This window comes from Rhinoraja longicauda, chromosome 27 (assembly GCF_053455715.1).
Source record: "Rhinoraja longicauda isolate Sanriku21f chromosome 27, sRhiLon1.1, whole genome shotgun sequence".
Lineage (NCBI taxonomy): Eukaryota > Metazoa > Chordata > Chondrichthyes > Rajiformes > Arhynchobatidae > Rhinoraja > Rhinoraja longicauda.
This window is the reverse complement of record NC_135979.1, coordinates 11,751,119-11,778,863: the sequence shown is the minus strand read 5'-3', so window position 1 is coordinate 11,778,863 and position 27,745 is coordinate 11,751,119. Positions and strand designations below refer to the sequence as shown.

General features: G+C 38.2%; 2 protein-coding genes across 4 annotated transcripts in view; one reads left to right on the top strand and one right to left on the bottom strand.

The window, feature by feature from the left end:
- The window catches only part of LOC144606780 (E3 ubiquitin-protein ligase RNF19B-like), a 33,285-nt gene extending 29,817 nt beyond the window's left edge, over positions 1-3,468 (top strand). Inside the window, exon 10 of the mRNA XM_078423142.1 lies at positions 856-3,468. Coding sequence (XP_078279268.1) covers positions 856-1,297 — 442 coding nt within the window. The 3' untranslated portion in view covers positions 1,298-3,468. The remainder of the gene's footprint in view (positions 1-855) is intronic.
- A 3,450-nt stretch (positions 3,469-6,918) lies between these two features.
- LOC144606880 (mannosyl-oligosaccharide 1,2-alpha-mannosidase IA-like) overlaps positions 6,919-27,745 on the bottom strand; it is a 79,126-nt gene continuing 58,299 nt past the window's right edge. For 2 of the 3 annotated variants that reach the window (XM_078423334.1, XM_078423335.1), the window contains exons 8-12: positions 27,003-27,118; positions 21,528-21,747; positions 18,357-18,529; positions 18,071-18,186; positions 6,919-17,884 (exon numbers count right to left, since the gene is read on the bottom strand). In XM_078423334.1, the coding sequence (XP_078279460.1) occupies positions 17,755-17,884; positions 18,071-18,186; positions 18,357-18,529; positions 21,528-21,747; positions 27,003-27,118 (755 nt within the window). In that variant the 3' untranslated portion in view covers positions 6,919-17,754. The remainder of the gene's footprint in view (positions 17,885-18,070; positions 18,187-18,356; positions 18,530-21,527; positions 21,748-27,002; positions 27,119-27,745) is intronic. The other variant, XR_013548995.1, reaches the window with a different exon arrangement.

Genomic DNA, 27,745 nt, shown 5'->3' with positions numbered 1-27,745 from the left:
GATATGTGGGGTAAGCATTTTACTTAGAGAATAGTAGGTGTCTGGGGAAATGCTGCCAGGGTTGGTGGTGGAAGCAGATATGACAGTGGCAGTTCAGAGGCTTTTAGAAAGGCACATGAATATGGAAGGATATGGATCACATGCAGGCAGAAGTGATTAGTTTAATTTGGCATTATGTTCAGCATAGACATCGTGGGCTGGAGGGCCTGTTCCTGGGCTGTACTGTTCTATGTTTTGGAGGGGGCGGAGGGAGTAGCTCTAGAAAGATCATGCTTTAAAGGAAAATATATTCACATTTCCAGATAATGACTGGGACCGATTGTTAGTTTGCTGGTTTAATTGGCAATCTTTCAAACCTCGCATTTATTGTATGCGACAGTCTCTGCTTCTGTGTTGAACAGTGTTTTAAAAGAATGAAGTCTTAGTCAAGTTCCAAAATTAATAGCTGTAAGGATAACCTTTAGTGAAACTCAGAAGATTGAAAGAAAACAGTCAGCTGTTGTCTTGTACAAGTCAACCAAGTTGGTGACCCAAGATGCAGAAACAAATCATTCATTTGTATTAACTATTATGATTCTGCAGAGACCAAAGGTGCATTGATGAATGTATAGCCATAATTAGAAGGAAAAAGCAGCATACAGGTTTAGCTGCTTCAATCTTCCATCTTAAAAAATGGAAACAAGGCATAACTTGTTCAGACTGTTACACCCCTGAATTACTGTCTGATACTGTTAAATATTGGGTGGTTCAGGACATTTATTATAAGCGGCTGAAACTCCCGAAAGAAGTAACTTGAGCAGTTAATTAGTAACTGAGCACTTTCAACTGAGTAACTAATATTCATTTTTATTACAGGGAATGCAACAATCTGGAAGTGCAAGTTGACATTGAAAGCAAACCCAGTCACTTGTGTTTTACTAGTGATAGCAGCATTAATGAATTACTTCACATTCACTCTCAATCCGTGGAGGGACTTTGCCGTGAAGAGAAGGACTGCTTGTTCATGAGTGACCACAGGGATTGCCTCATAAGCAACACATGCGATGTAACACTTGCTCAACCAGAGAGTATAAGAAGTGATGGAAATAGCATAGACACTCAGTCAGTTGATGTTCCTGACATTAGTTCTGATGAATGTGATTCACCCAGTCCAATTCATGACAGTCATTTGGAAATCACAGCTTCAGATATCAAGCTCTTGAACACCGAGAGTTTGGAGTGTGAAGACGATGAACAAACGGAATGTGTTCTTGACCAAGATGGGCCACAAACAGAGACAGTGGTACATTATGTCTAAACCTACACAATCATCACTAATTCATCAACCCATAACATGCACCTTATTCAGAGTATTGAAATTTTGTGTTCATTACAATGTTTTAAATATACAAGGCTCTATTGCATATTTGAATAAAACATAGGTCGACACAAAATGCTAGAGTAATTCAGCGGGCCAGGCAGCATCTCTGGAGAGAAGGGATGGGTGTTGTTTTGGGTCAAGACCCTTATTCAGACCCCTTCCCCTTGTTCCCCTTCCCCTCTTTGAATAAAACATCTTTGATACAGTTAATAAAGATGTTATTTATTCACTTATGTTCTTGATTTAAATTAATTCAGAGATTTTTGCATGAATTTAAGCAGAACTGTTTTGCTGCTCAAAATTAGATTGTCCCACATGGGGGAAAAACTATTCAGAATCGTTCTATTCAGCTTAAAAGTTGAGATTTTCTAGGTTGCTGGGCAACTTGATACGTTTTCGTTTCCCGATCATTTTTTATAAAGAGATTCCAAAGGCAGTGAGTGAATAAGTTGGTGCAGAGCAATGGCCTAAAATGTCATCAGTAACTATAGAGTTAAGGAAATAAGCCCTAAATTATTTTTTTTTTTAGATACTTCAAGTCTGATCTTAGATCTACGCAGTTGACCTGAATGCTGCAAAATCATTTAACCAGTGTTAACTCTACCGAAACCAGATGCTGAATGTTATAGTTTCTTTAGAATCAGATGCACCTGCCTCTGTAACAAACAGGAATTAATGAAAGAAACCCAGGGTTTGATTTGATCATGTAATTTGGGATATTGTATTAATAGCTCATTAGCAGAGATTAAAATAATATTTAGGAAATCTATATTTTGCCTTTTACATTGTTAATAGGTTATAGTTTGAAATGTCATATTTTGCTTTTTTTTATATAGTCCCAACATTATGTAAATGCATTTCCAGGAAGCCAAAAGGGTGCGAACAACTTATGTTTTGCAGCATCCCAGGAACCATCCTACTACAGTACTGATGAGATTACAAAGAGCCATGTTATAATTGACATAATTCCAAGTGTCTGCTGAGGAATTTCAGCCTGGATTATTCCACCTCAGATCACTTAATATTGGAATCAATTTGCTGTAGCTCAAACCAGCCAGTTTTATTTAAAGTACTGCTGATTTTTGTTTCCTGTTAATCTCCTGTGATGTTATCTAGAAAGAAAATGAAATGAATAAAGCTATCTCATCGTTAATTTATGCCTTAAACCAAACCAAATGCAAAGGGGTGTTCTCAGATTTTAAAATGCTTCTGTGGTCCTTTTAAATTTCCTTTTAAAACCAAGAGTAGGAAGCAGCACACCCTCATCCACTGGTTAAGATGCAGCTGGCAAAATATATGTAATTATAGAGCCTTGCTTAAGTTTCCGTTTTCCAGGGTCCGAGCTGAGGAAGCAGTTGTGGTATCACTTTCACATCCCCAGCATGAATTCCCCCACGTGAAGTTAGATCTGCCCTGATTGCTGCTAGATGTGTGTGACTGGGGTGGCACGGTGGTGCAGCGGTGGAGTTGCTGCCTGACAACGCCAGACACCCGGATTCAATCCTGACTACGGGTACTGTCTGTATGGAGTTTGCACTGTATGTTTTCCCAGTGACCCCGTGGGTTTTCTCTGGGTGCTCCGGTTTCCTCCCACACTCCAAACGTACATATTTGTAGGTTAATTGGCTTCGGCAAAAATTGTAAATAGTCCCAAATGTGTAGGATAGTGCTAGAGTATGGGGATCGCAAGTCGGCGTGGAATCGGTGGCCCGAAGGGTTCGTTTCCGCACTGCATCTCTAAACTAAACTAAACTGTCAAATGAGAATGTATTTGAGCTCGTGTCCGAGGTCCCCCATACTTGCCAGCCCACTGAGTGAGGACACTTGCATCGTCAAAACTCAAAAGAGCACTTACTTGAGAAACCTGATAAGCTGCTGGTACCCTTGGATTCATTTAGCAGCAAGTCTGTGCCTTTAAAACGGGAAGGGGAGAATTTTTTTTTTTTAAACGCTTCCATAATATGGAATGTTTTTATCCATGGATGGTCAATCCTGGAGAAAAAAAGTGTAAAACTCTAGGTCTTCAGTACCTTCATCCTTCTATGGTGCTAGGAACCCATGGCAGGAATTCATTGTCATGGCTTGTTTTCTTTTAAGTATCTTTGTTATTGCTTCATGTAAATAAAGTAACATTCATTTGAATATGACTTGACTTTTAACTGATTATATTTAGTCATGTTAAGCACACCAGCACTTATAGTCTGCCTGCTAAAATCTGTTCAGTATTAGCCTTTCTTGGCTCTTCCTACCCTGAGGGCGTGCTCAGAATTCAGGCAAGAGCAAAACACTCCCTGTTCTAGAATGGCTGTACTTCAACTCTACTTGAGCATAAATGATTTCATGAAAAATGCACAAAACCAGGCATTCTAATTTTTCCCAACACTGTGGCTTGTCTAAACTAACTTATCATTCACTATCTAAAGGCCGATTGCATTAATGAGTTTCCCTATATCTTAAAAGGACGTGCTGTATGATTCTGATCTGTGAAATATATTATTATGCTATTTGGAGAACTAAAAGGAGGCTGTACTTAAATCTGTTCAGTGAGACCCTGATGAACTAGTGCCAACACTGCTATTCCCACCATCCCTTGCCTTAAACAAATACCCTTCACAACAAATCTGCATCCCGAGACCACTGACAGTTTGGGGCAGGACTGGCAAATGGTAAAGGGGGAAAGTGGGATTGAGAAAAGAATGAAGGAAAACTGGGGCTTGAAGGAAGGAAAGTGTAGCGAGAAGGGATGGGTTTGAAGAACAAAACTGCAGAACACAAGACCAGGCCCATCAGCCCACAATTCTATGTGCCAACCATGATGTCAATTTAAACTAATCCCATCTGCTTACACATGGACGCCATTCCTTGCCTGTTCATATGTGTAAGCTGTTACAGCTTTAGCATGTAGATTGCAACAAAGCACAGGTTTTCAGTGCAACGCTGTTGCCAGTGTGGGTCTTCTTTATTTTACAAAGTACACTGCGCATATTCACAAATATTCACAAGACTAAGATAGTGAATATATCACATGACACAAATCATACCATTTGAGTACTCAGTTCTTAAAGTTAGTTACCATTATATACACCACAATATTCCTGTCTAAAAGCCTCTTAAATGTTGTTATTGTATCTGTTTATGTTATCTCCTTCGGAAGCATGTTCCAGGTACCTACCACACTCTGTTGTTCAAACAAACCTTGCTTCATTTTGCCCCCTGCCTTAACACTATACGAAGAAGTGGAAGAAGCAGGTACAATTAAACAGTTAAAAATACACTTGAACAGGAACGGTTCAGGGGGATATGGGCCAGGTGCAGACAAGTGGGACTAGCTAGGTGAAGCAACTTAAATCAGCTTAATCACGTTAACAGAAATCATACTCAAGCTTTTTTCCATCCTTCACTGTGGTTTAATGAACAATCAGGCCAGACCCACAAGCCCAGTAAATATAACGGCAGAGACAAGACTCAACTCCAAAGGAAAAATGAATAAACTGCAGAATAAGCTTCCAAGGGCTTGGAAGATGGTGATGATTGAAGTGTAGCCTTGGATGATAACTTATGCAAATTGGCCGTTTTGGAGGGAGATTTGGCTAGGAGGGAAATCACTGAGCACAGGAAATAATAATTGCAAATCGGCTCCCTCAATCTTTTTGTGCATGACATTGTCTGGTATGTCATGGCTGGCCACAAGGTGGTAGTATAACACTGCATGGTTCCTCCTTCAGAGCAGAACAACCTGGTGCTCTAGACACACATGCAATTCACAGAACACACTTAGGACTAATGGAGAATATTCCACCAAAATGATGCTTGACACTGAATTGAATTATCTTTGATCAACCCCTCAAGTCTCTCATGCTCCATCTAATCTTGATTTCTTTCTCCAAAATATTCTTGAGATTCTGATCACATCCTCCCTTTTAACCTTGAGAAACGTTTTAATTCCATTACCCCCTTCCACTGAGAAACACTCTTTCAAGATTTAAATGATCCTTGAATAATCCCCACATTGAAAATTGCAAATGGAATCACATGAGTTAGGAAAGAAGCAAGGGCTATTGATCTCTTGGACTGACGTAAATAATGAGGAAAATTCTGGAAGCTTTTATTAAGACATGATAACAGGGTTCTTGGACAGTCAACAAGGATTTCTGAAAGTCTGCTTATGTTTGAGGTTGCAAAGCATAGAATGGATTAGGGAGAACCAATAGATGGGATGAATTTGGGTTTTAAGAAGGCCTTGACAAAGCCACACAAAAGCTGATGAAGTGAGTGTGCATGGCATTGTGGGCAATACACTAGCATGGGTTGGAGATAGAGGAAACAGAAAGCAGTGAGTAGGAATAACCGCCTCCTGCAAAGTCCTAGAATGCAGCTCATCAGGTCCATTAACTTCTCCAATACAAGAATTTTTAATGAATGTTAATTTGAATTCCTCATTTACTAGAGTTGTTGTTCCCCCATTATTTCCAGGTTTTCTGTGGAAACAAACAAAAAATCTTTTTTGGAGATACGTGATTGCGGATGCTGAAATCTGGAGGAACTTAGTAGGTCAGGCAACATCTGTGGAGGGGATGGTTAGACGATGTTTCTGGCTGGGATCCTTCTTCAGGCTACCAAGACAAAATATTTTCTTTATTCTAAATATAAATTATTTTGTGTCACTATATGAAGGACCCACATGTCTTTAATTAATCTTTTCCTGGTTGTACATCTATAATACTTTTGGGGACCTGGGCGTTACTAGTTTGGTTGGCATATTTGCTCATGAGGAAATTATTGAACTCTGCATTCCTTCTGGTGAAATTTCTCTCACTTCCCTTCTTGGTAGGAAGTTCCACAATTTAGACCAGCGACAATAAATGTGGTGATATATTTCCAAGTCAGATGGTGTGCACCTCAGAATGAATCTAACATAGTGATGTTCTCATGTGTCTACTATGCCCCTCTTGGTAGAAGTTAAGAGGTTTGAAGCTCATTGATCATACAAAGGTGTTTCAGTGGAATGGCCAGTGAACCAATTCATTAATTTAAGGGATCAGTAAGAAAAGGCAGTCATACTAAAAAAAATAGGAAACTAGTTAATTCTTTAAAAAAGACAGGACACAAAAATAACTCAGAAATCAGTGCATTTAAAATCTGCTTGACTATTAAAACCTGCAATGGGGGGGGGGGGGGGGGGAGATATTAAATATCTAGAATTAATTAATGCAGAATAAATTGCACAGGGAGGCAGATGGTGTGAAACAATTTGGGGGGAAATGGTACCGATACTTGAGGAACAGTATTTATTAGTACTGCAGTTCAATATTATTCTGCAAATAAAGTATTTATTTTCATGTCAGATTTATGCATGTATATACTGTAGTTTAAATTTGTAATGAAATTCCATCCAGCATTTGCTGCAGGGAATGTGAATGTCAGAGAAGATAAAGATAAAGATTTTCAGATTTTTTTTGATATAAACAGAATTGGATAACAAAGGAAAAAAGACAAATAAACAATATCTGATGGCCAGAACAGTTTTGATATTATCTGTGGTAATATATCAATCTTTAATTATAAAGGTTATTAGTTACAATATACCAAACTTATTACATATCTTGGTCTTTTATAATTGGAAAAATTACATTTTTTAAAGCACTAGAAAAATTCACATCAGTTTTGCATCCTTTACAATCTTGCAGTGAGTTTCAATTAAAATTTTAACAGAAATTCACAATATTTATCCACACAAACCTAGAAGAACACATTATTTATGTTCTAAAATGAAATATAATGCATAAATATACCCACAAAAATTAAAATACCTTACAACATAAAATAACGTTATGTCCTCTCTTTATTCCAGCTCATCTCTAAGCACACCAGCACAGCATTAACGCACAAATATTTTTTTCATTTAACTCTTCCATCTTGCAAGGTGCAAAGCTAACTGTATAAAACACAAGTCAATTCAATTTATATATACTGTTATGCAATCAGTGCACAAAACCGTGTAATGCATTGCACAAGTAACACTTAACGTTTCATAAAATGATATAAGAAGTAGATCTACTAAATATCAGGGAGTTAAAATTACATTGCTCTTCGTAAACTCCAGTTTTTCCCTTGGAGCTCCTATTGGCTTTGTTGGATGTGAATTTTACAGCACAAATGCACCAAGACATAACAAAATCATTTAGGAATGATCTGTATATTAGATTCAATTCATAAGGAAACAATACTTTTAAATTAGGGCAGCATTTGACACGTAATGATTTTCATATCCATATGCCAGAGGGAAATAATTAATCTACCAAGGGTTTTAAAGAATTTCAACTTTAAAATGTTGTTTCTGCATTGTTCTGTGAGAAGTAGATTTGGTACAAATGCCGCAAAAATACAATACAAACCAATAAGCTTATCACAAATTTACCTCACAAATACTTCTGCTGGATTCAAGCACAATTAATTGAAATTTAATATCAGTTAGTTTGCTGGAAGCTATGCTTTCAAGGCTCAAAGATGAAATAGCTAGAGGACCATTGAATACTGAAACCCAGAGCTAACAAACAAAAGCAAAACAGTTACTGTTGAATTCTCTATTTTCCCATTCTCCATGCATCAAAGCTATGAGTCAGAATTCGATGTGCTTCAGATTATTGCTTATACTTCACCATGTAAACATTAACCTGATGTGGGTCCTAAATGTAAAGGACCAACATGAAATGCACAGGGACAACACTTATTGAGTCAATACATGCACTTGTTAGGTCAGTGATTATTGACATTTTAATATATTCACCCGAGCCATTGTTGCATGTTGATAATCAAGTAACCTGATGAGATAACAGAATTCAACTCATTGTTTCACACTACTTAAACAATGTTGCCTCAAAATGTTCCTATGATTAGTTAAAAAGAAAATTAGTTTAGTTATCCCGAATCCATGATCAATATGACTAAGAGTGTTTCAATGATCCATAAACTTCATTGTAGTCATGTTATTGTCAATCAAAATCAAAATAATTTATGTGTTTAGACTAAACTCTGTCCAGGGTGTCTCACAGCAACTTAATCAACAGAAAAGATTCTGAAAAGATGAATAGATCAATAACTATTTTGATAGCTTTGATTCAGTCCCAAGAAAATAGTACGGACTGTTTAATGTTAATGGTGGGGAGCTTGTAGAAACAATAATGTGAAAGAAAATTAGTGGTGTCTTGGATTATTACCACACAAGAAATATTGGCAGAAGTAGGCCACGTCACATCTCAAACTTGCCTCCCCATTCAATAAGACCATAGCTCTTTCAATCTGAGCCTCAACACTTTACTGTCCATAACCCACTTCTCTGCCTATTCTGGCTTTGAAGGACATGGGACTCTGAAGACATTACAGGAGAGATTTACGACAATGGCCAAAGGGGGTTCACGGTTAAGCATGTAGAATGGAGAAGCTGGAGTTGCCCATTTCAGTGCAGAGAAGGCTAAGATTTGGTCAATATGCTTACAATCATGAAAGCTTTAAATAAATAGAGAAATTGTAGGGTCAATCATTTATTTGGCACGTGTTTTTTTTTTTAGAACAACTGGTTGAGACTTCGGAATCAATGGCACAATTTATTAGTAGCTTTCAATAGGGAATGTGATAACTACATGAGAAGAAAAGCTCTGCACGGCTTAAAGCAAAGACCGCGAATAGAACTGCCCTTCAGTTCAGAAAAAACAGCGCAGATTGGATGGACTGAATGGTTTCCATCTATTTTGCCTTGGAATCTAATGTGGAAATGAGCCTCAGTGAGAAAGACCATGACTAGATCTACACTTGGCCCTAATTTAGCTGATCTCCCTTGAAAACAAGAAGCTGCAGCACCCTGTGTTAAATATAGAATAATCCTAATCATCCATTCAGTTACTGTAGTTATTTCATTTTTACAAACTTTTAGATTTTTGAGAGCAGTGCTTTGTCTGAACACTTGTCAACTACTTATTTGAATTAATATTGATTGTTAATATTGTACTATGACGAATTTCATACATCCTTTCATAATTACTGTTAAACATGCATTGAAAGTAAATGAAGTGGACTTTAAATACTCTATCACACAATAGATTCCCCTAATCTGTCACCAAAGATAATAGAAGGTACATTAATAGGGCTGGAAACTTTAAAATAGATTTTAATGACGAATGAGAGACAATGGAAGGAAATCTTGACTGACTTTAAAGAGTAATCTAAAGGTAAATTATATGTGAAACAATGAAAACGATTAAAATAAGGTGGGCCAAGAAAATATAAAAATCAGGATTATAATTTCTTGAATTATTTCTGACTTCTTGAGAATAATCCATTTCCAGATACAACATCTGCATTTAGATGTTCTAGAAATAACACTGCTAAGCTCTGCATTTACTTAGTAGTCTCTTTGCAGACAATGGACTCAAAATTCTAAGGCTAATGGTAAAAATGGGCCATTGCACTTGCAATCCAAATGCATTATCGTGGCTTCAATTAATTTCAACTCCAAATTGTAATTCCAAAGTGCCATATTAATATATAGAACATAGAATAGGACAACACAGGAACATGCCACTTGCCTATGTTTGTAACAACCATAATGTCAATCTAACTAATCCCATCTGCCTGCACATGGTTCACATCTCACTATTTCCTGCTAGTTTATGTGTCTAAATGTCCCTTGTATTTGACATTTCCACCCTTGGAAAATAAATCTAACTATCTATGACAGGGATAGCCTAAGTGCAGAGGATATGGTCTGTTATTGGTAAATTGTTGACCAGTTTTCACAGACATGGACAGTTTTGTTGTTTTGGCTGACCTGTACTATTTGGAAAATACCATTTGCATTTTAATACTGTATCCTTCACAATTGCTTTTCCTTTCCAAGCAAATATGGTTGTTCTGAGGACACATGCAGGAACACCTGAAGGCAAAAGTATGGGCTCCCATTCTAAACGGTTTATCATTTGGTGGAAGAGGATAATGATTTACAAAAAGTTGTGCAAGAATCTGGGAATGTGAGGCAACACCAAAGGAGAACCAAGTCATCAGAGAATTCAGCTCTTTCAAATGAAGCATTTTTAAAATCTTGCCATTTTGCATCAATTCCACCTCCAAGGTTTCTCACAGGATTGAACCAACTGTCTGTCAGCAGCTATCATTATTTCGAATATTCGAAATCTGGTTAACAATAATGAAATGCCAACTTAAATTTGAAGTTAAAATAATTTGGACAAAGTAGGGTAGAAATTGACACAAAAATATTCCAGCACAGATGGATCCAGGAATGTGCTTGATTCCACACACATGGCTGCAAAATAGTCCCTCCTATTAAAAGAATGTCAGCCCTACCCATATTGATGATTAGCTTTAAAGTGCACTGAGATTAGGCGATGAGAAAGTTAAAGTGAGGAAAACTAAAGTGAACTCTAAACTGTTCAGGGAAATATTACCGAACAATCTCAAGCGAGGAGAATATTAAAGGGTAATGGGACCAGGTAAGGTGGGAGACAGGAAATGTTAAAGTGCATCGTGGCCAGATGATGGAAATATTAAAGTGCAGAATCAAGATGAGTGGCCATTAAAGTGCAGAGGTTGTTTGAGTGTTAAAGTGCACTTATAGAAATGTGAGGGGTGTATTAAAATAAGCTGAGTGGCATATTTAGGGACAGATGAGTATTAGTCTCCAGAGAAATGTACTTAACTGCAGAGACAAGTATTGGTGCTGACAGGCCAAAATGAGTTTGTGCTGTGAATATGATGGAGTTGGGAGGCAAAGGGGTGTGAAATCGGAGCTCTGTACCTTTGATGGTAGAGATGGAGAGAATTCTGGAAACATGCCAGGCTTGTAACCCAGTCCACAGCACTGAGGAGACCAAGTTGCCTTCAGTGTCTCACAGGACAATGTAGTACAAGCACCCCTGAATATTAATAGGGAATGACCATCATCTTGTGCATTCCTGATGCAGAAATCACATCAGGGCTTATGAGTGACAAAAAGTTCAGTTAAATAGCCAATTTTTGTGAAATGTTATGAAAATTGTCATTGTTTTACTCTAGAAGAAAACATTGGGGGGAAATGCATTATTCGGTTAAGGAATTCATCTAGGATGAAAAAAAAATATTGATCTGCACTGAGACAAGCTGAAGAAAGTGTTAAAGTGTAGTAAAACACAGGAAGTGGCATATTAAAATTTAAAAATGACAGGGCAGCTGTATGAATGTAGACTCAAGGTAAGCCAGGTCTTAACTGAAGAAACTATAGGAATGTCATATGAGAAAGCACAGAGAGAAGGTGGGCAGAGTATTAAAGTGCAGAGATAAGGTGATCAATGTATTAAAGCTTAAACACCATTTGAGTGCTATATAAATACTTAAACAGCAGGTGTTATTACAATGAGATTAGATGAACAGGTAGTAAGATATAGACCAGATGGGTATAGCATTGAAGTGAAGTATACAAAGACTCGCTTTAAATAAAAATTGGATAGGATCTATAATGGCTTGTCTTCTCCAAGATAAAAGAAAAAATCTCACGCTCATTAAATAGCTATTAAAATGCTAAGAAACTCAACTTGGGGAGTAGTAAATCAAACTAAGTGGAAGGTGTGATTTAGAAAAGAAAAAAGTTTTCAACTTCATTCTGACTACATTAAAGTTCACACTTGGGTTTTGTGCAACTTTTGTTTATCTATTATAATTTGTTTGCACATCAAATGAATAGGACATTGACCTGAGAAGCAGGCAAAAGGGTACAACTGATGGAAGAAGAGGATATGAGCTCCTCAGGCACTGGGAAAATGGGTTTCAACCAATTAGAACTGTGGAATGCAGAAGGTGTGCCTGTGGCTGGAGTATTTGAGATCAACCATATTTTTAAAAAGTGGGTAATATCATTCAAGATAGTGGAATGAATATAAATGATCATAGGTAATAACGTTGTTATTAAATCCTAAAACTTCAAATGACAGAAATCTAAATAAAGCAGGAAATATTGGAAATACTCAAGAACTCACGCAACATCTGCAGAAAAAGAAACCAGGGCATCGTTTCAGCTGCTAATCTCTCAATGGAACATTTTGGTCAGACATGTTTTTCTTTCCACTGACGCTGTTTGACACATTGAGTATTTCCAACAATACAACATTATGAAATTATTAACATCGAAGAGGATTTTTTGAGGAATTCAATGTCACTAACCTTTTAACTCATCTGTGTTAAATATTAGAGCCCATATAAAGACTAAAGATAGACACAAATTGCTGGAGTAACTCAGCGGGTCAGGCAGCATCTCTGGAGAAAAGGAATAGGTGCCATTTCGGGTCGAGACCTTGTTCTAAGATTACTTCCATACACTTAGACATTAAATCATTTTGAATAAAATAAATCCTCGATTCTCTATCACAGTAACATAAAAATTGAAGAAGTTTTAGAATAATTGCATTCATTTGCTAAATGACTAACCAAATGATCGCACAATGACATTCTTAATGACTACTAACTTAATTCTTAATGACATTCTAATGACTAGTAAAATGTACATGCATCACAAACAATGAAACTGCAAACACATAAATGTGATCAATAAAAAATCATTGCAAATATAAATAAGAAAAAAGCTGGGAGTGGAACAAAGCAGGGAACTACAGGCCAACTAGTCTTGTTTCAGTAATGAATAATCTATTTTGATCCTTAATGTGCAGCAATTTGCGAAGAATTTATGTCTTGACGTAGCCAGTCACCCAGATCACGCTCAACAAATGCAATGAATTTGTATGAAGAATTTACAGAACTCAAAAGGAAATACAAAACTGTGTACACTAGAATTGCAAAGGGTGTTGGAGAAGACATCTTATAAAAGACTTTTTACAAACATTAAGGCATGTGGTATTTAAAGGAATGCAATTATAGTCCCTCATTACTCTTGGAAATCCATCACCGGGGCTGCTTAAAGTGGAAAAATAGCATTTGAAATAGTTTTGATTCTGTGCACTGGGATCATGCCAAAGTCCCACTAAACAGCCGATGGACCTGCACTTCTGGCACGTCAGGCACTTTCTGCCTTATCTGTGGAAGAGTCTGCAGTTCCCGCATTGGCCTCATCCATTACCACAGAAACCACAGAAGAAAGCAAGTCCCAATAGACTATCTAAGAATAAGAATTTAAACAGTTTGAGAGTTGGCCAGGCACAGAAATTGGGAAATAAATGGAAGGTTACTAGCTTCCTGCCAGTGCTGCAAAGACCCAGTGACAGAGGCACCTTTTAAAGGAAGTAAAGGATGCTAGAGAATTTTTGCACATACACATTCTGCGGATGTCCCTTTCGAAAAAAAATGTTTTTTTTGCACATTATCTGGTGTTTTCCATTATTCAGTATAGATTTTAAAAATATTAACAGCACTAGTATGGCACAGATGGAGGCAGGGTGTGCTGATATTACAAAACTGGTCAATGGAAATAAATGCTAAATGCAATATTTTTTTATTTTCGATATAAATTTCTGAATTCCTCTTTATATGAAAAATATTGTCACTAAGCTAGAGCAAAATATAGATTCTAAACCAGATCTAAATCTATAAAGTTATGCACATTCAGGTACCTTGGAAACTGCTTAATTATTTTGTTTCTTACTCTACCAAGATACAGAAATTATTGTTGATGGTATTATTACAGTATTCTTTGAATATAAAAGATAAAGGCTTGTATCATCTATATAACCTGTGTGATTTTAATAGCTTGTGCTTTGGGAGACAGGGCCACAAACCGGAACAATAAAAATTCAGTATTCGCCTTCCACACAACATGCATCCCAAACCAACACCCCCACCTCCTCGATTAAGTACTGCCAAAAATAAAGTGGCTTCACCTACTAAGATTCCAACCCAGCCCATAAAAACAATGAAAAGTCATATGGTGCTTTGGGATTGTCCATGACATTAAATGTAGCAACAAAGAGCAAATGTGGTATCTGTTCAAGTGATTCGTAAGGCCATAGTTGTCGTGCCGAATATAGTTTTAGACACATAATGGGAAGGCAAAAATACTCTGGAACGTGAATCCTGCATTTTACCTCAATGTTTCTTAAAATGGTAAAAGTTATGAAAAAAGGCATTTAAAATTATTGAATTTTCTACTGGAACACAAAGGGCTAAGGAAGACCTAATAGAATTTTTTTAATTTATGAAAAGTTAGAGTTTAAGTAAAGAAAGATAGTTATCACTGGTTGGTGATGATATGACAGAAGGGCAAGGTTTTATCACAGCTATTAGAAACTGTTACCCATATGATGACGAAAGCATCTTTTGAAAGGTGATTTAGTTTCCAGAGAATGGTGACATTCAAAAGGATTATTATCACTGAATCCCCTACTATATATCCTGGTGGTTACCATTGACCAGAAACTAAATATACAATGCGGCTACAAGAGCAGGTCAGAGACTCGGAATCCTGTGGTGAGTAACTTACCTTCTAACTTCCCAAAAACATTTCCACCATCTACAAGGCTCGAGTAAGGAGTGTGATGGAATACTCTCTACTTGCCTAGATGAATGCAGCCTCAACACCATTCAAGGAACTCAACATTATGCAGAACATAGCAGCCTACTTAAAAGACATCCCGTTCACAACCATTCACTCATTCCACCACCAACATACAGTAGGGACTGTCTGTACCATGTACTGGATGCATTGCAGCAACTTAGACATCATCTTCTAAACCTATGACCCCTGCCAGCTAGAAGAACTAGGGTAGCAAAAGCATGTGAACACCACTACCTGGAAGTTATCTTCCAAGACACACACCTTCCTGACTTAGAAACATATTAACATTCCTACACCATTGCTGGATCAGAATACTGGAACTCCCTCGCTAACAGCTTTGAGAATATGCCCATACGTCAAGAACAGCAACAGTTCACGATGGCAGCTCACCTTCTCAAGGGCAATTTGGAATTAAATGCTGACAGCCTGCCATACCCAAACTCATTGAATGGATGCAAACTATAAATTGCACAACAGCATAAGTTGATACCTCAGTTAAGAACTTCAATTTTAGGCAAAAAATGTTTCTTAAAAATATTTCTAACATCTTTTCAGAAACAGTTCCCTGTCCAAGTGATAGCAAGCTGCTCGTTTTGCACACTGCTCACAGTATGGGACAATATGCAGATTAGTTCACAACATTTGAAAAGCCTTTTGCATCACTATTCCCATTCTCAGCTCTTCTCTTCCCCCTGCTACTTTATTGAGCTTCACTCTTCTATCTCTCACCTTTCCACCACCATTCCCCTCAAGTGTATAGCTCTCTCGCTTCAGCCTTATTCTCTGGCAAATACTTCCTGCTGCCCCTCAGACCAAGTGTTAGCAGACTTGTTGCCTAGGGTTTGACAGGCCAGGTGTTCCTCATTGAGATGGCAAACCTGGGGACAGGTAGAGGTGCGGGCACAAGGCGTTATGTCTGTAGGGCCCCAAATAGAATGCATATGGACATGGCCTAACACTGGATAAGCATCAGCCCTTCTTCAAGTTAGTGATGGGCCTGGCATCCAAGGCAACCAAGTGGGCCAAATGCAGCCCATAGTTTAGGAAGACTTATTGGTATGCAGACAGCAGCCTGAATCATATGTAACTCACATCCCCTATTTGGTCCCTTCAAAAAATTCCTTGAAAACCAAACATCTGTGGAATTATTCAGTAATTGAAGAAAGTATAAAATTATACAAAGTGTTTGAAATTGTTTAAAGAAAATGAACGCTGACATTGGCCCAGTGGGCTGAAGATTCTTTACCAGTGTCATGTGATTATATGATCAGAACGTATAGCTTGTAGGTAAACTGCAAAGTAAATCAGGGTAAGGGTAATCTCATGCACTAGGAAATGACTCAGGGAGATCAAAGATAACTTTTTTTGTTCTCCCACAACTGGCCTCATATTTTTAGCTGGTTGCCCCTCTCCCAGAAGATAAAATGGTTCTGGGTTGTGGAGAATGGGTAGGTCGTACGTAATGCATGATGTGTGGAATGTTGGATAAGCCAGTGGATCATTTCTATTCTCATTTCCATATGCTTATAATTAACCAAACATGACCAAACTATAGATTCATGAATGACATCAGAAAACTGAACTTAATATATAAAAGATATACAGTGAAAGAGCATAAACATATAGAAAATAGGTGCAGGAGGAGGCCATTTAGCCCTTCAAGCCAGCACCACAACTGGGATCAGAATGTAACTATGGAATACAACTGGGACCAGAATGGAACTATGGAATACAACTGGGATCAGAATGTAACTATGCAGAATAACCATGAGCAAGATAAATGGCATAATATACTGAAATCATTATTAAATTGTACATGTAAAATGGATCAGAAATGTTAGGATGTAATATCTAATGAAAATGTCTATTGTTTTTGAGAGATGTGTGTAAAACCTGCCATTAGCAGTTATATGATTATTAAATGGTACATTTGGATTGAATAGCCTACAAAATTAATATTCCAATGTCATTATCAATTAAAATAGGTGGATTAAAAATATTACAGAAAATTCTGTTCCATTTTGTATAGATTGAAAAACAATGGCGTTAATATTGGAATATAAAAATATAAGCATTAAATAGTGACATTTATTTAGATAGTGCAAAATTGGCTAAGTATAAAATGGACAGCCAACTTGCTCCAACTGAAGAGAAGGTTCACTCTAATATTTAATTTCCACCTTTTCAGTTCACTGGGTGACTAATTTTCATTATGCTATTGACTGCGCTCTTTGACAGAATTGCTAAATGTTTAAAATAATAATTAACAAATGTGTAAAAGCAGCACACAAAGACATCTTATGCAAATACACAAACCAGTTTTCTTGCAGAAAAAATGGGGCCTTAACATTGGATAATAGAACCTCGGGTACCCAGTTGATAATGTCAAAGCAATATTTTGTCAATAAAACCAGAGGTGCTAATATAATTATAAACATAAACAACCGAATATCTATTTACTTTGCTTTATACATACATGTTTTTTTTATAAAATGAAAAAGGGAGTAAATAAACAGCCTTTACAGTAATCTTGTGTGAAATTTCAATCCTTTGGTTAAAATGAACAGTCAATTTGATGTTTGCATTCTCCCTCTGTTGAAACCTTGGGTATAAATGGTGTATTTCTGAGACTTGGCTTTAAAGGGTGGCCCACCACAAGCAGACAACAGGCCATGCAACTCCTCATAGAGGAAATCAATGTGTCCTGAACAGATCAAATACCACAACACATCAATTAAATTGCTGTCAATTCATTTCTACTTATGTCAATAAAGGTCCTTTACCGGAAAGGAAATTTATTTCAACCCCAAAGACTGATAAAGATTATCCTTTCTTCAGGATAGATTTTTTACTGATCATTTGTGATCACTTGTTCCTGTGTATTCCTGCGTATTACAGGTAGTGGATGGGCTTCTGTGTTAAACACCCAATGTTCTGGAGACAGCAATTCATCTTCGGAGAATAGCACGTAAAGGTACCTAGTTTTTGGAGATAAATAAAGAGAAGGGTTAATTTGCAACCAGAAATATTTGTAAAGCAGAATGTTCTACTCTTTGACATAATCATATTATTTTCACATTGCCATTATCTCAGTGGAAATACAATCTAAACATTATGAGAGGGTTTCCAAAAAAATGATTTTCAATCGTCTGAATTTCACCTACTTCAATGTCTCTGCCAGGAAAAAGCTCTGCTGTACATCATCGTGATGTGGCAGGGTACTATAGACATCTCTTATTCCAGAAAATCCAGCATCTACTCGACAGTGCTGCTCCAGAGCCTGTACAAATTAAAAATAGAAGCTAAATTTATCCTGTTAAATCATGAAGTTAGGGTGTTTAAGTGCGCTTGTTCAACACACAGAGAAATTCCCTGTTCAGAAAATGAGTGCTGATTTACCAGATTCACAAAATGCACTGTTAAAAAACAAATTGAATAGTCTTCACGTACCTGTACTGCCTCCCAGCCCCATTCTCTGTATCTGGGGTCATGGGTAAATCTCCACAAATGCATGTAGGTCTCAACCACTTCAGGGCGCAGGATGTAATACTTATCATTCATTCTTGTAGCAACAGCATCGGCACCACCATCGAAACGAAATGCTTCAGGACCAAGTTTAGTCGCTAAACAAAACAATAAGTAGTTGTACATTCAAAAAAATTACAACATTAAAATAATATCGCTTAAATGAGTATGTCATTTCACTGTAGAATTAGAATCCTTGACCCACCAGGATTTCTTGCCCAATCTCATCCTCTCCAGATTGATTCATTTCTAACAGCTTCCTTGACATTAACGGTCTCAATTCTTTCATTTACGCACTCTAAACTATCTTCCTCTGAACTTGCACACTCCATGCACTAAGGACCAATCTCAACAACGTTATCAAATCTGGTCTTATTATTATTGTATGCCAACATTATCCCTACCATCTGAGGGATGAACTCCAGCACCCAGACCCACCTTATAATACTTCTGGATCACACACCTACCCCATAATACCAGGTTCCAAGACAACACTGACCTTATTTCACCAAGATGTTCCCTCAAAGCATCCAGCCTCCTGGATCCTTAGCGTGCACAATCTGCTTTAACATCTTCCCCAAATCAGAACATATAGTTTCAGCCTGGTTCTTGTCTCAAGGTGAATATGGGAATATGATTGGAATTGCAGCATGTGGCTTGCATTAGTGTTGAATGAGCCTTGACTTCCTAAACTGAAGAGAATTTCATGGACGCCATGGGATTACGGCATAATTGTGATGCCTTAGACGACATATGAATTATTAAAGTGGTATTGGTGGTTTTCAAGCACATTAAGGTGGATAAATCCCCAGGGCCTGACAGAGTGCATCTTCAGACCTTGTGGGATGTTTGGGAGGAAATTGAGGAGGCCTTTGAAAAGATATTTCCATCATCTTTAGCCACAAGTGAAGTTTCAGAAGACTGGAGAGCAGCTAACGTCGTTCTGTTATTTAAAAAGAGCAACAAGGACAAGCCTGGGAACTGCAGGCCAATGAGCATGTTGCCAGTGGTGGAAAGGCTGTAGAAGGGATTCTCAGGGACAGGATCACCAGCATTTGGTGAGGCAGGGACTAATTAGGAATAGTCAGGATGGCTTTGTACATGGGAAATCAGTCTCCTAAATGTAAGACGACCACTAACCTTCAAGGCATTGTACACACTTTCTTTACGTTAGAAACCATTCTTACCCGTAATCCATTTTCACAGCCGACTTTTGTCAACTCTGGCCTCGTATCATTGTAATTCCCTTTATTTAAATTTTAAAGGCCAAATTCAGCAGTAGACTTTTCATCCACAAATTTGAAATTCTACCATGGCAATCATTGCTTCCGAGAGGATCCTTGTGAATTAATTAATTATCCAGTCTTATTACAAAATACTAAAATAGCCTGTTACCTGTTTGGTTTTTCGACCCATTGCACCAACAAAACATTCTAAAAAACTGTATTAAATATTCTGGGAACTCAACCTCAATGCTACCATTGTAATTTGATTTGTCCAAAGCAAATGATGACTAGAATCGCCCATAATTATTGCAGTACCTGTCTTACAAACCCTCACTATTTCTCGATTAATATTTTGTCATAGTATAACAACTGTTAGTGGGTCAATATATTGCTCCTACCCATTATTTCCAACCCTTATTAACACCCACACCTATCCATATCTTGAGTTTCTGAGCGAGTATCATTCCTCACCATCACATTGATCTCATTCTTTATTAACAGATTAACCCCGCCTTCTTTTTATTTCTGTTTATCTTTCTAAAATATCAAATACGGTAAACTTTCGTTATGACAGACCATAGAGAGGGAAATGGTGTCAATTGTCCATACTAACCAAGTGAGTTATTATCATTGTATGTAGTTGAAATGAAGAACTTCAGATGGTGGTTACCACACAAATGGACACAAAGTGTTGAGTAACTCAGCGAGTCAGGCAGCATAGTTAGAGAACATGGATAGATGATGTTTCGCGTCGGGACACTTCTTCAGACTAATTGAGTCTGCCAAGTTACGCCAGGACTTTGTGTCGTTTCACCTTAAAACTAGGCACCGATGCCACTGCTCTGCGCCAGTGAGCTCTTATTCATCGGTTGATGTGGCTGTTGGTGCAAGTCATATTGTAGCCCCTGGGGACAGCACTTTCTTCACCTACAAGAAGCGCTCGGTATCTGCGGGGTATCCCCCCTTCTCTCCTGCTGCCACTTCCAAAGTGGAATATGCTACTGACTACAGGGGAGGAGGATGGAGGAGGGGTGGGGGATGAAAAGTGGCCGAGTGCACAGAGCGACGGGAGGAGGAGACGGCAACGGTCGAGCGGGAAGTGTACAGAGCGATGGGTCAAAAGGAAGCAGCAGCAAGTGGGAGGGGAGGGAGCTCCACAGTGACCGAGCGCATCCTGTCAGTGGCAGCGACCTGAAGAAAGTGCTGTCCCAGATGGCTACAATGTGAGCCACAACAACAGCCATGTCATCGCTGTGCGACGGGTGAAGAAGGCCTTGCATCCGTACCTTGCAAATCAAGGGTAAGGTCGAAGCCAGGGTTCTAAACGGCCAGGGAGACGGTGTGAGCTGGGGTTGGGTCAGCTGGTCAGTCTGCTATATCCAAAATCCGTATGAAGAGGTCCGTTAAAACGAAAGTTTACTCTACGCTGAATATTTAGTTCCCAAGACGTACAGGTATGTAGGTTAATTGGCTGGGTAAATGTAAAAATTGTCCCTAGTGGGTGTAGGATAGTGTTAATGTACGGGGATCGCTGGGCGGCACGGACTTGGAGGGCCGAAAAGGCCTGTTTCCGGCTGTATATATATGATATGATGATATGATCATTGAGCATTTTGCCATCACGTAAATTACAGGTCAAACTAGTTATTTGGTTGTGTGACGGATAATAATGATCTACTATAGTATATTGGCTATGTGCAATATAATAGATGCAAACGCGAGAAGCCCAAAAAGGAATTTTCTGTAAACATAATGATTTATTTGTTAAAAAAATCCTTTATTCATTTTCTGACTGGTGTCATCTGTTGTTAAATACCGATACATTTATTACCCAATTCAGTGGTGTGATTTTGAGGAATAAATTACTCACCTGAACGATCGTATGATTCATGGCAGGTGGCAGTGATTTCTGCTGCCAATTCCATATAGTGTTTAGACTGATCTCCTGGTGCATCATCAGCTCCCATGGCTAACATCCCTCCTGAAAAACATGCCAAGTGCCCCATTTTATGGTCCAGTATTCCACCTCTCCACTCTGCAATATAAGTCAAACCACTGGCAGACTTCCTTACTAGGTTTGTCTCTATAGCCTGCAAAAGTACAAAGAGAACAATCAATAGTTAATGCAGAATTACCAGGCATTCAAATAAATAAATCTGGCATTACATGCTTGCAATGATCATATAGCAAGCTTTTGAGCTCAAGTTCTAAAGGGCTGTTACAGAGTAACTACTTTTTGTAGCAACCAAAAGTTGCAGTAAGAAATAAAGAATTGTTGTAAGGAACGAAACATAGTACCAAGCAATATCATATTTAAAGTAACCAATACCTCAATAAATCCTTTGAAATTGTATTTTTTATTAACAAGGTTAATAATAACTAGATTATTTTTGGAGGCAGCAGTATAAAAGAACAAGAGTGCACAAGTAAATAGAGTCAGAGCAAGGAGAAATGACAAGATAAAATTAAAAATAAACAAAGGAGAAACAGAAAAGGCAATTCATCCTAGATTAGTGTCAGTGAAAATGGAAATGAAATAGCTGAATTTGCTTCATGTATCTAAATGCATGGACTGTGATGAATAAGGCCAGTGTACTGAGGCACAGATAACTGCACGGGAATATGATATGGTGGTGACAACAGATATTTGCTTCAAAATTGGTAGGACCAAGGTATTAGATATTTTTGTACACAAAGTTTTCTGGAAAGACAGGAAAGAGAAGAGGACAGGTAGCAGCAATGAGTAGATGGAATATTTCAGTGTTGGACAGAGAGGATTTGTTTGATTAGACCCAGAAACAGAAACAGTAGAAAGAACACCGTATACCAGGAGCATTCCAGAGGTAACCAATGAATGGAAGCTACATTTAGGCAAAAAAGTTCAGGGAGATTAAGAGAATTGTTGGATAATTGGAATGGAATTCTTTAATTATCCCAATGTAAACTGCAATAGTACTTATGTTCTGGGTGGAGAAGATTATAGAATTTATTAAATATGTTGAGAGTAATTTTCTGGAAGGATCAATCCAAAATGAAAAGTAATTAATCGGAAGAATATCAATTTGAATAGAATATGGCTCAGGTAAGACAGAGTCACATGTTTCTCGGGTAAACCTGTAACAGAACAATGTGCCATCTTCATGGAACAGATAGTTCAGGCGCATTTACATGAGCGAAAGGGAGAACAAACAAGTCCAGAAATCTCTGGATGACAAAAGATGGCAGAGGAAGATGAGACCAAATAAGTCTTTGTATGACAAGTATGAGGTTGTATATAATAATAATAATAATAATGCATTACATTTATATAGCGCTTTTCATATACTCAAAGACGCTTAAAACTGGTAGAAAACAGCAGAAAACTGGTATATACAAGAGAGAGCTAGATAGAGCTCTTAAGGATAGCGGAGTCAGGGGGTATGGGGAGAAGGCAGGAACGGGGTACTGATTGAGAATGATCAGCCATGATCACATTGAACGGTGGTGCTGACTAGAAGGGCCGAATGGCCTACTCCTGCACCTATTGTCTAAAACGTATAAATTAAAGTAAACCAGCAGAACTGTTAAAGGTTAATCATGATTTGATAGCAATTTGATAGCAATTTTTGATGAGGTGGCAGATAGAGTTAATGATGATAATGCAGTCAGTGTGGACTTCAAGAAAGCTTTTGATAAACAAGATTGCAGACTTATCACAAAGTTGAAGCAAAAGGCATTAAAGCAGTACTCATAGCATGGATACGATAACTAACTGAAACCTTTAAATTTATCTCAATTCTTCAAGAATTTAAAGGTCTCCTAGTAGCACCATCTCTTTGTTTTCACTATCTTTCTATTTTCCAATTTGCTGATAGTAATACTGATTGGGTGTACGTCAGTATTCAGTACATTGGTTTACTACAATGTGATGTCTTGCTCAGTTCCCCATCATCTGCACTGTAGGACATTTTATTATTTCCATCTATATAGAGCATGACCTCCAGCAATGCGACCTTCCCCTCAGAATATCCTGGAGGAACAAAGTGGCATCTTTGACTCTATCACCAAGGAGACCACATATCACTAGAAAAGAATGTCCAAGATAACAGAAAAGCCTATTTGCTCCTCTTAACTACTACATCCCCGGTCCCATCAACAGAATTATACTTGACAGAGATTTTGCTTTGATTGTATTCCTACGAGGAATCAAAGTCTTCGCCAATAATCAGAGGTGAATGCCCAGTAAAGCGTAGGAAACACTAATGGGCTTCCTACATGATCTACCATTCCCCAGACTGCTTTGTGGTCCTTTTTTGCCAGCGGACAATTTTGATGTAGATTGACCACCTTGCAAATTATATTACTTGTATAACAATTAACCTCTTTGATATAGTAATTGCTGCTCAATGTCTAAAATCTGAACTCCGAATTCTTTTAGTTGATGATACCTTCTGAATGTGTGGTTCTTCAGGGACTCAGAAGCATCCCAGATTCCCCACATGTGTTCAATGGAACAATAGTGCTCTTCCATGTGCACAATTCCACATTTCAAAAAATAATCCAACACTCTCTCAGCTCCACACTTAACGGATCTATTTATTTAGTAATTTGGTTATTATTTTCTTCATCATTTAGCTCTATCTGTATTTATTTTCAATACTGAGCAATAATTTAGTAAGGGGAATATCCATGATGGGATAATATATATATATATATATATATATATATATACATACACACACACACACATATATAGGAATGGGCGACGTTTCGGGTCGAGACCCTTCTTGAGACATGTCTGGGGAGTGGGCGGGACAAAGATAGAATGTAGTCGGAGACAGTAAGACTGGTGGGAGAACTGGGAAGGGGAGGGGATGGAAAGAGAGGGAAAGCAAGGGCTATTTGAAGTTAGAGAAATCAATTATCATACTGCTGGGGTAAGCTACCCAAGTGAAATATGAGATGCTGTTCCTCCAATTTGCGCTGGGCCTCACTGACAATGGAGGAAGCCCAGGACAGAAAGATCAGATTGGGAATGGGAGGGGGAGTTGAAGTGCTGAGCAACCGGGAGATCAGGAAGGTTAAGGCGGACTGAGCGGAGGTGTTCAACAAAACAATTGCCGAGCCTGCGCTTGGTCTCGCCGATGTACAGAAGTTGACACCTGGAACAGCGGACACAGTAGATGAGGTTGGAGGAGGTGCAACTGAACCTCTACCTCACCTAGAAAGACAGTTGGGGTTCTTGCATGGAGTCGAGGGGGTAAAGTAAAGGGACAGGTGTTGCATCTCCTGCAAAGTACCTGGGGAGGGGGTGGTTTGGGTGGAAAGTGACGAGTTGACCAGGGAGTTGCGGAAGAAATGGTCTCTGCAGAAAGCAGAAAGGGGTGGAGATGGGAAGTTGTGGTCAGTAGTGGGATCCTGTTGGAGGTGGCGAAAGTGTTGGAGAATTATATGCTGTATGCGACGACTGATGGGGTGGAACGTGAGGACAAGGGGACTCTGTCCTTGTTGCGATATCAAGGAGACCCGAGTGAGAGCTATATATATGTATACACACACACACACACACAATGTTTGGGTCAAAGACCCATCATTTATTTATTTGTCCCTGCACTCCACAATTTGAGATTTGTAATAGAAAAAAAAATCACATGTGGTTAAAGTGCACAGTCAGATTTTATTAAAGAGTATTTTTATACATTTTGTTTTAACCATGTAGAAATTACAGCTGTGTTTATACATAGTTCCTCCATTTCAGGGCACCATAATGTTTGGGACACATGGCTTCACAGGTGTTTGTAATTGCTCAGGTGTGTTTAAGTGCCTTCTTAATGCAGGTGTAAGAGAGCTCTCAGCACATAGTCTTTCCATCACCTTTGGAAACTTTTATTGCTGTTTATCAACATGAGGACCAAAGTTTTGCCAATGAAAGTCAAAGAAGCCATTATGAGACTCAGAAACAAGAATAAAACTGTTAGAGACATCAGCCAAACCTTAAGCTTCCCAAAATCAACTGTTTGGAACATCATTAAGAAGAAAGAGAGCACTGGTGAGCTTACTAATCGCAAAGGGACTGGCAGGCCAAGGAAGACCTCCACAGCTGATGACAGATAAAGAAAAATAATAAAGAAAAATCCCCAAACACCTGTCCGACAGATCAGAAACACTCTTCAGGAGTCAGGTGTGGATTTGTCAATGACCACTGTCCGCAGAAGACTTAATGAACAGAAATACAAAGGCTACACTGCAAAATGCAAACCACTGGTTAGCTGCAAAAATAGGATTGCCGGGTTACAGTTTGAAGTACTTAAAAGAGCAACAACAGATCTGGAAAAAGGTCTTGTGGACAGATGAGATGAAGATTAACTTATATCAGAGTGATGGCAAGAGCAAAGTATGGAGTAGTGAAGGAACTACCCAAGATGCAAAGCATACCACCTCATCTGTGAAACACGGTGGTGGGGGTGTTATGACCTGGGCATGTATGACTGCTGAAGGTACTGGCTCACTTATCTTCATTGATGACACAACTGCTGATGGTAGTAGCATAATGAATTCTGAAGTGTATAGACACATCATACCTGCTCAAGTTTAAATAAATGCCTCAAAACTCATTGGGCGGCGGTTCATTCTAAAGCAAGCCAATGATCCCAAACATACTGCTAAAGCAACAAAAGAGTTTTTCAAAGCTAAAAAATGATAAATTCTTGAGTGGCCAAGTCAATCACCCGATCTGAACCCAATTGAGTGTGCCTTTTATATGCTGAAGAAAAAACTGAAGGGGACTAGCCCTCAAAACAAGCATAAGCTAAAGATGGCTGCAATGCAGGCCTGGCAGAGCATCACCAGAGAAGACGCCCAGCAACTGGTAATGTTCATGAATCGCAGACTTCAAGCAGTCAACGCATGTAAAGGATATGCAACAAAATACTAAACATGACTACATTCATTTACATGACATTGCTGTGTCCCAAACATTATGGTGCCCTGAAAAGGGGGGACTATATACAAACACAGCTGTAATTTCTACACGGTGATACCAAAATATGTTAAAATGGCCTTTATAAAAATCTGACAATGTGCATTTTAACCACATGATTTTTTCTATTACAAATCTCAAATTGTGGAGTACAGAGGCAAATAAATAATTGATAGATCTTTGTCCCAAACATTATGGAGGGCACTGTATATATGTATATATATATTATATTATATTATCACCGTGTAGAAATTACAGCTATATGAGTATATATATATATACTCATCATGGACAAAATGGTCTTCCAATGCTTCAAGCTTTCATGAATTTACAACTAAATTTGCTAGGTCCCACAGGAATATTCTAAGGATCTGTCCAGTTCTGTACCTGTAAAGCCTCGTAATACATAGTTTTAGCTTCTTCATCAGTTTTGTCAGACATGAGCCAGGATTTGATCAAATATTCATAGAAACTGTCCCCAAGCCCACCAATGGATACATGATCTAGAAAATAAAAATAATGAAAGGCATAGTTAGTTATTAGGTGTTGGATTTTGCCCCACTTTGTTATTGTGTGCAAAAAAAATTGAACAATGTGCAAGGATGTAGATTACTAGTTCTTGATATTCTAATTAAAACACCACTGCAAAAATAAAACAGTTGATTCTGAAAAGTGAATCATGTTGTAACATCATTCCTTATAACCTGCTGGAAGAATGTACTGCCATTTTATTTGTCTACGAAATGTATCTCACACAAGCTTTACTCACTGTTTCCTTTATGGAAAAAATTAGAAACTGGAGTCAGTGTTTTTAGGGCAATACTTTCCTGGTAGATCAAACCACTCACATTGCAATTAGCCTCTTTGATGTAATATAGTTCTATCAGCTGCTGCTCAATGTCTAAATCTGTATTCTGAATTCTTTCGGTTGATGACTCTTTCTGAACATGTGGTTGTTTGGGACTTGAGGTGTATCCTGGATTCCCCATGAGCAGTTTGTAGTTTGAATCCCTCCATTCTAAGCTGCAGCACCAAAATAGCACCAATTAACACGTTCTAAATAGCACCAATTAACATGGTGCATTATCAGTACTCACTCATTATTGTTCCGTTTTTTGATAAATGTTATG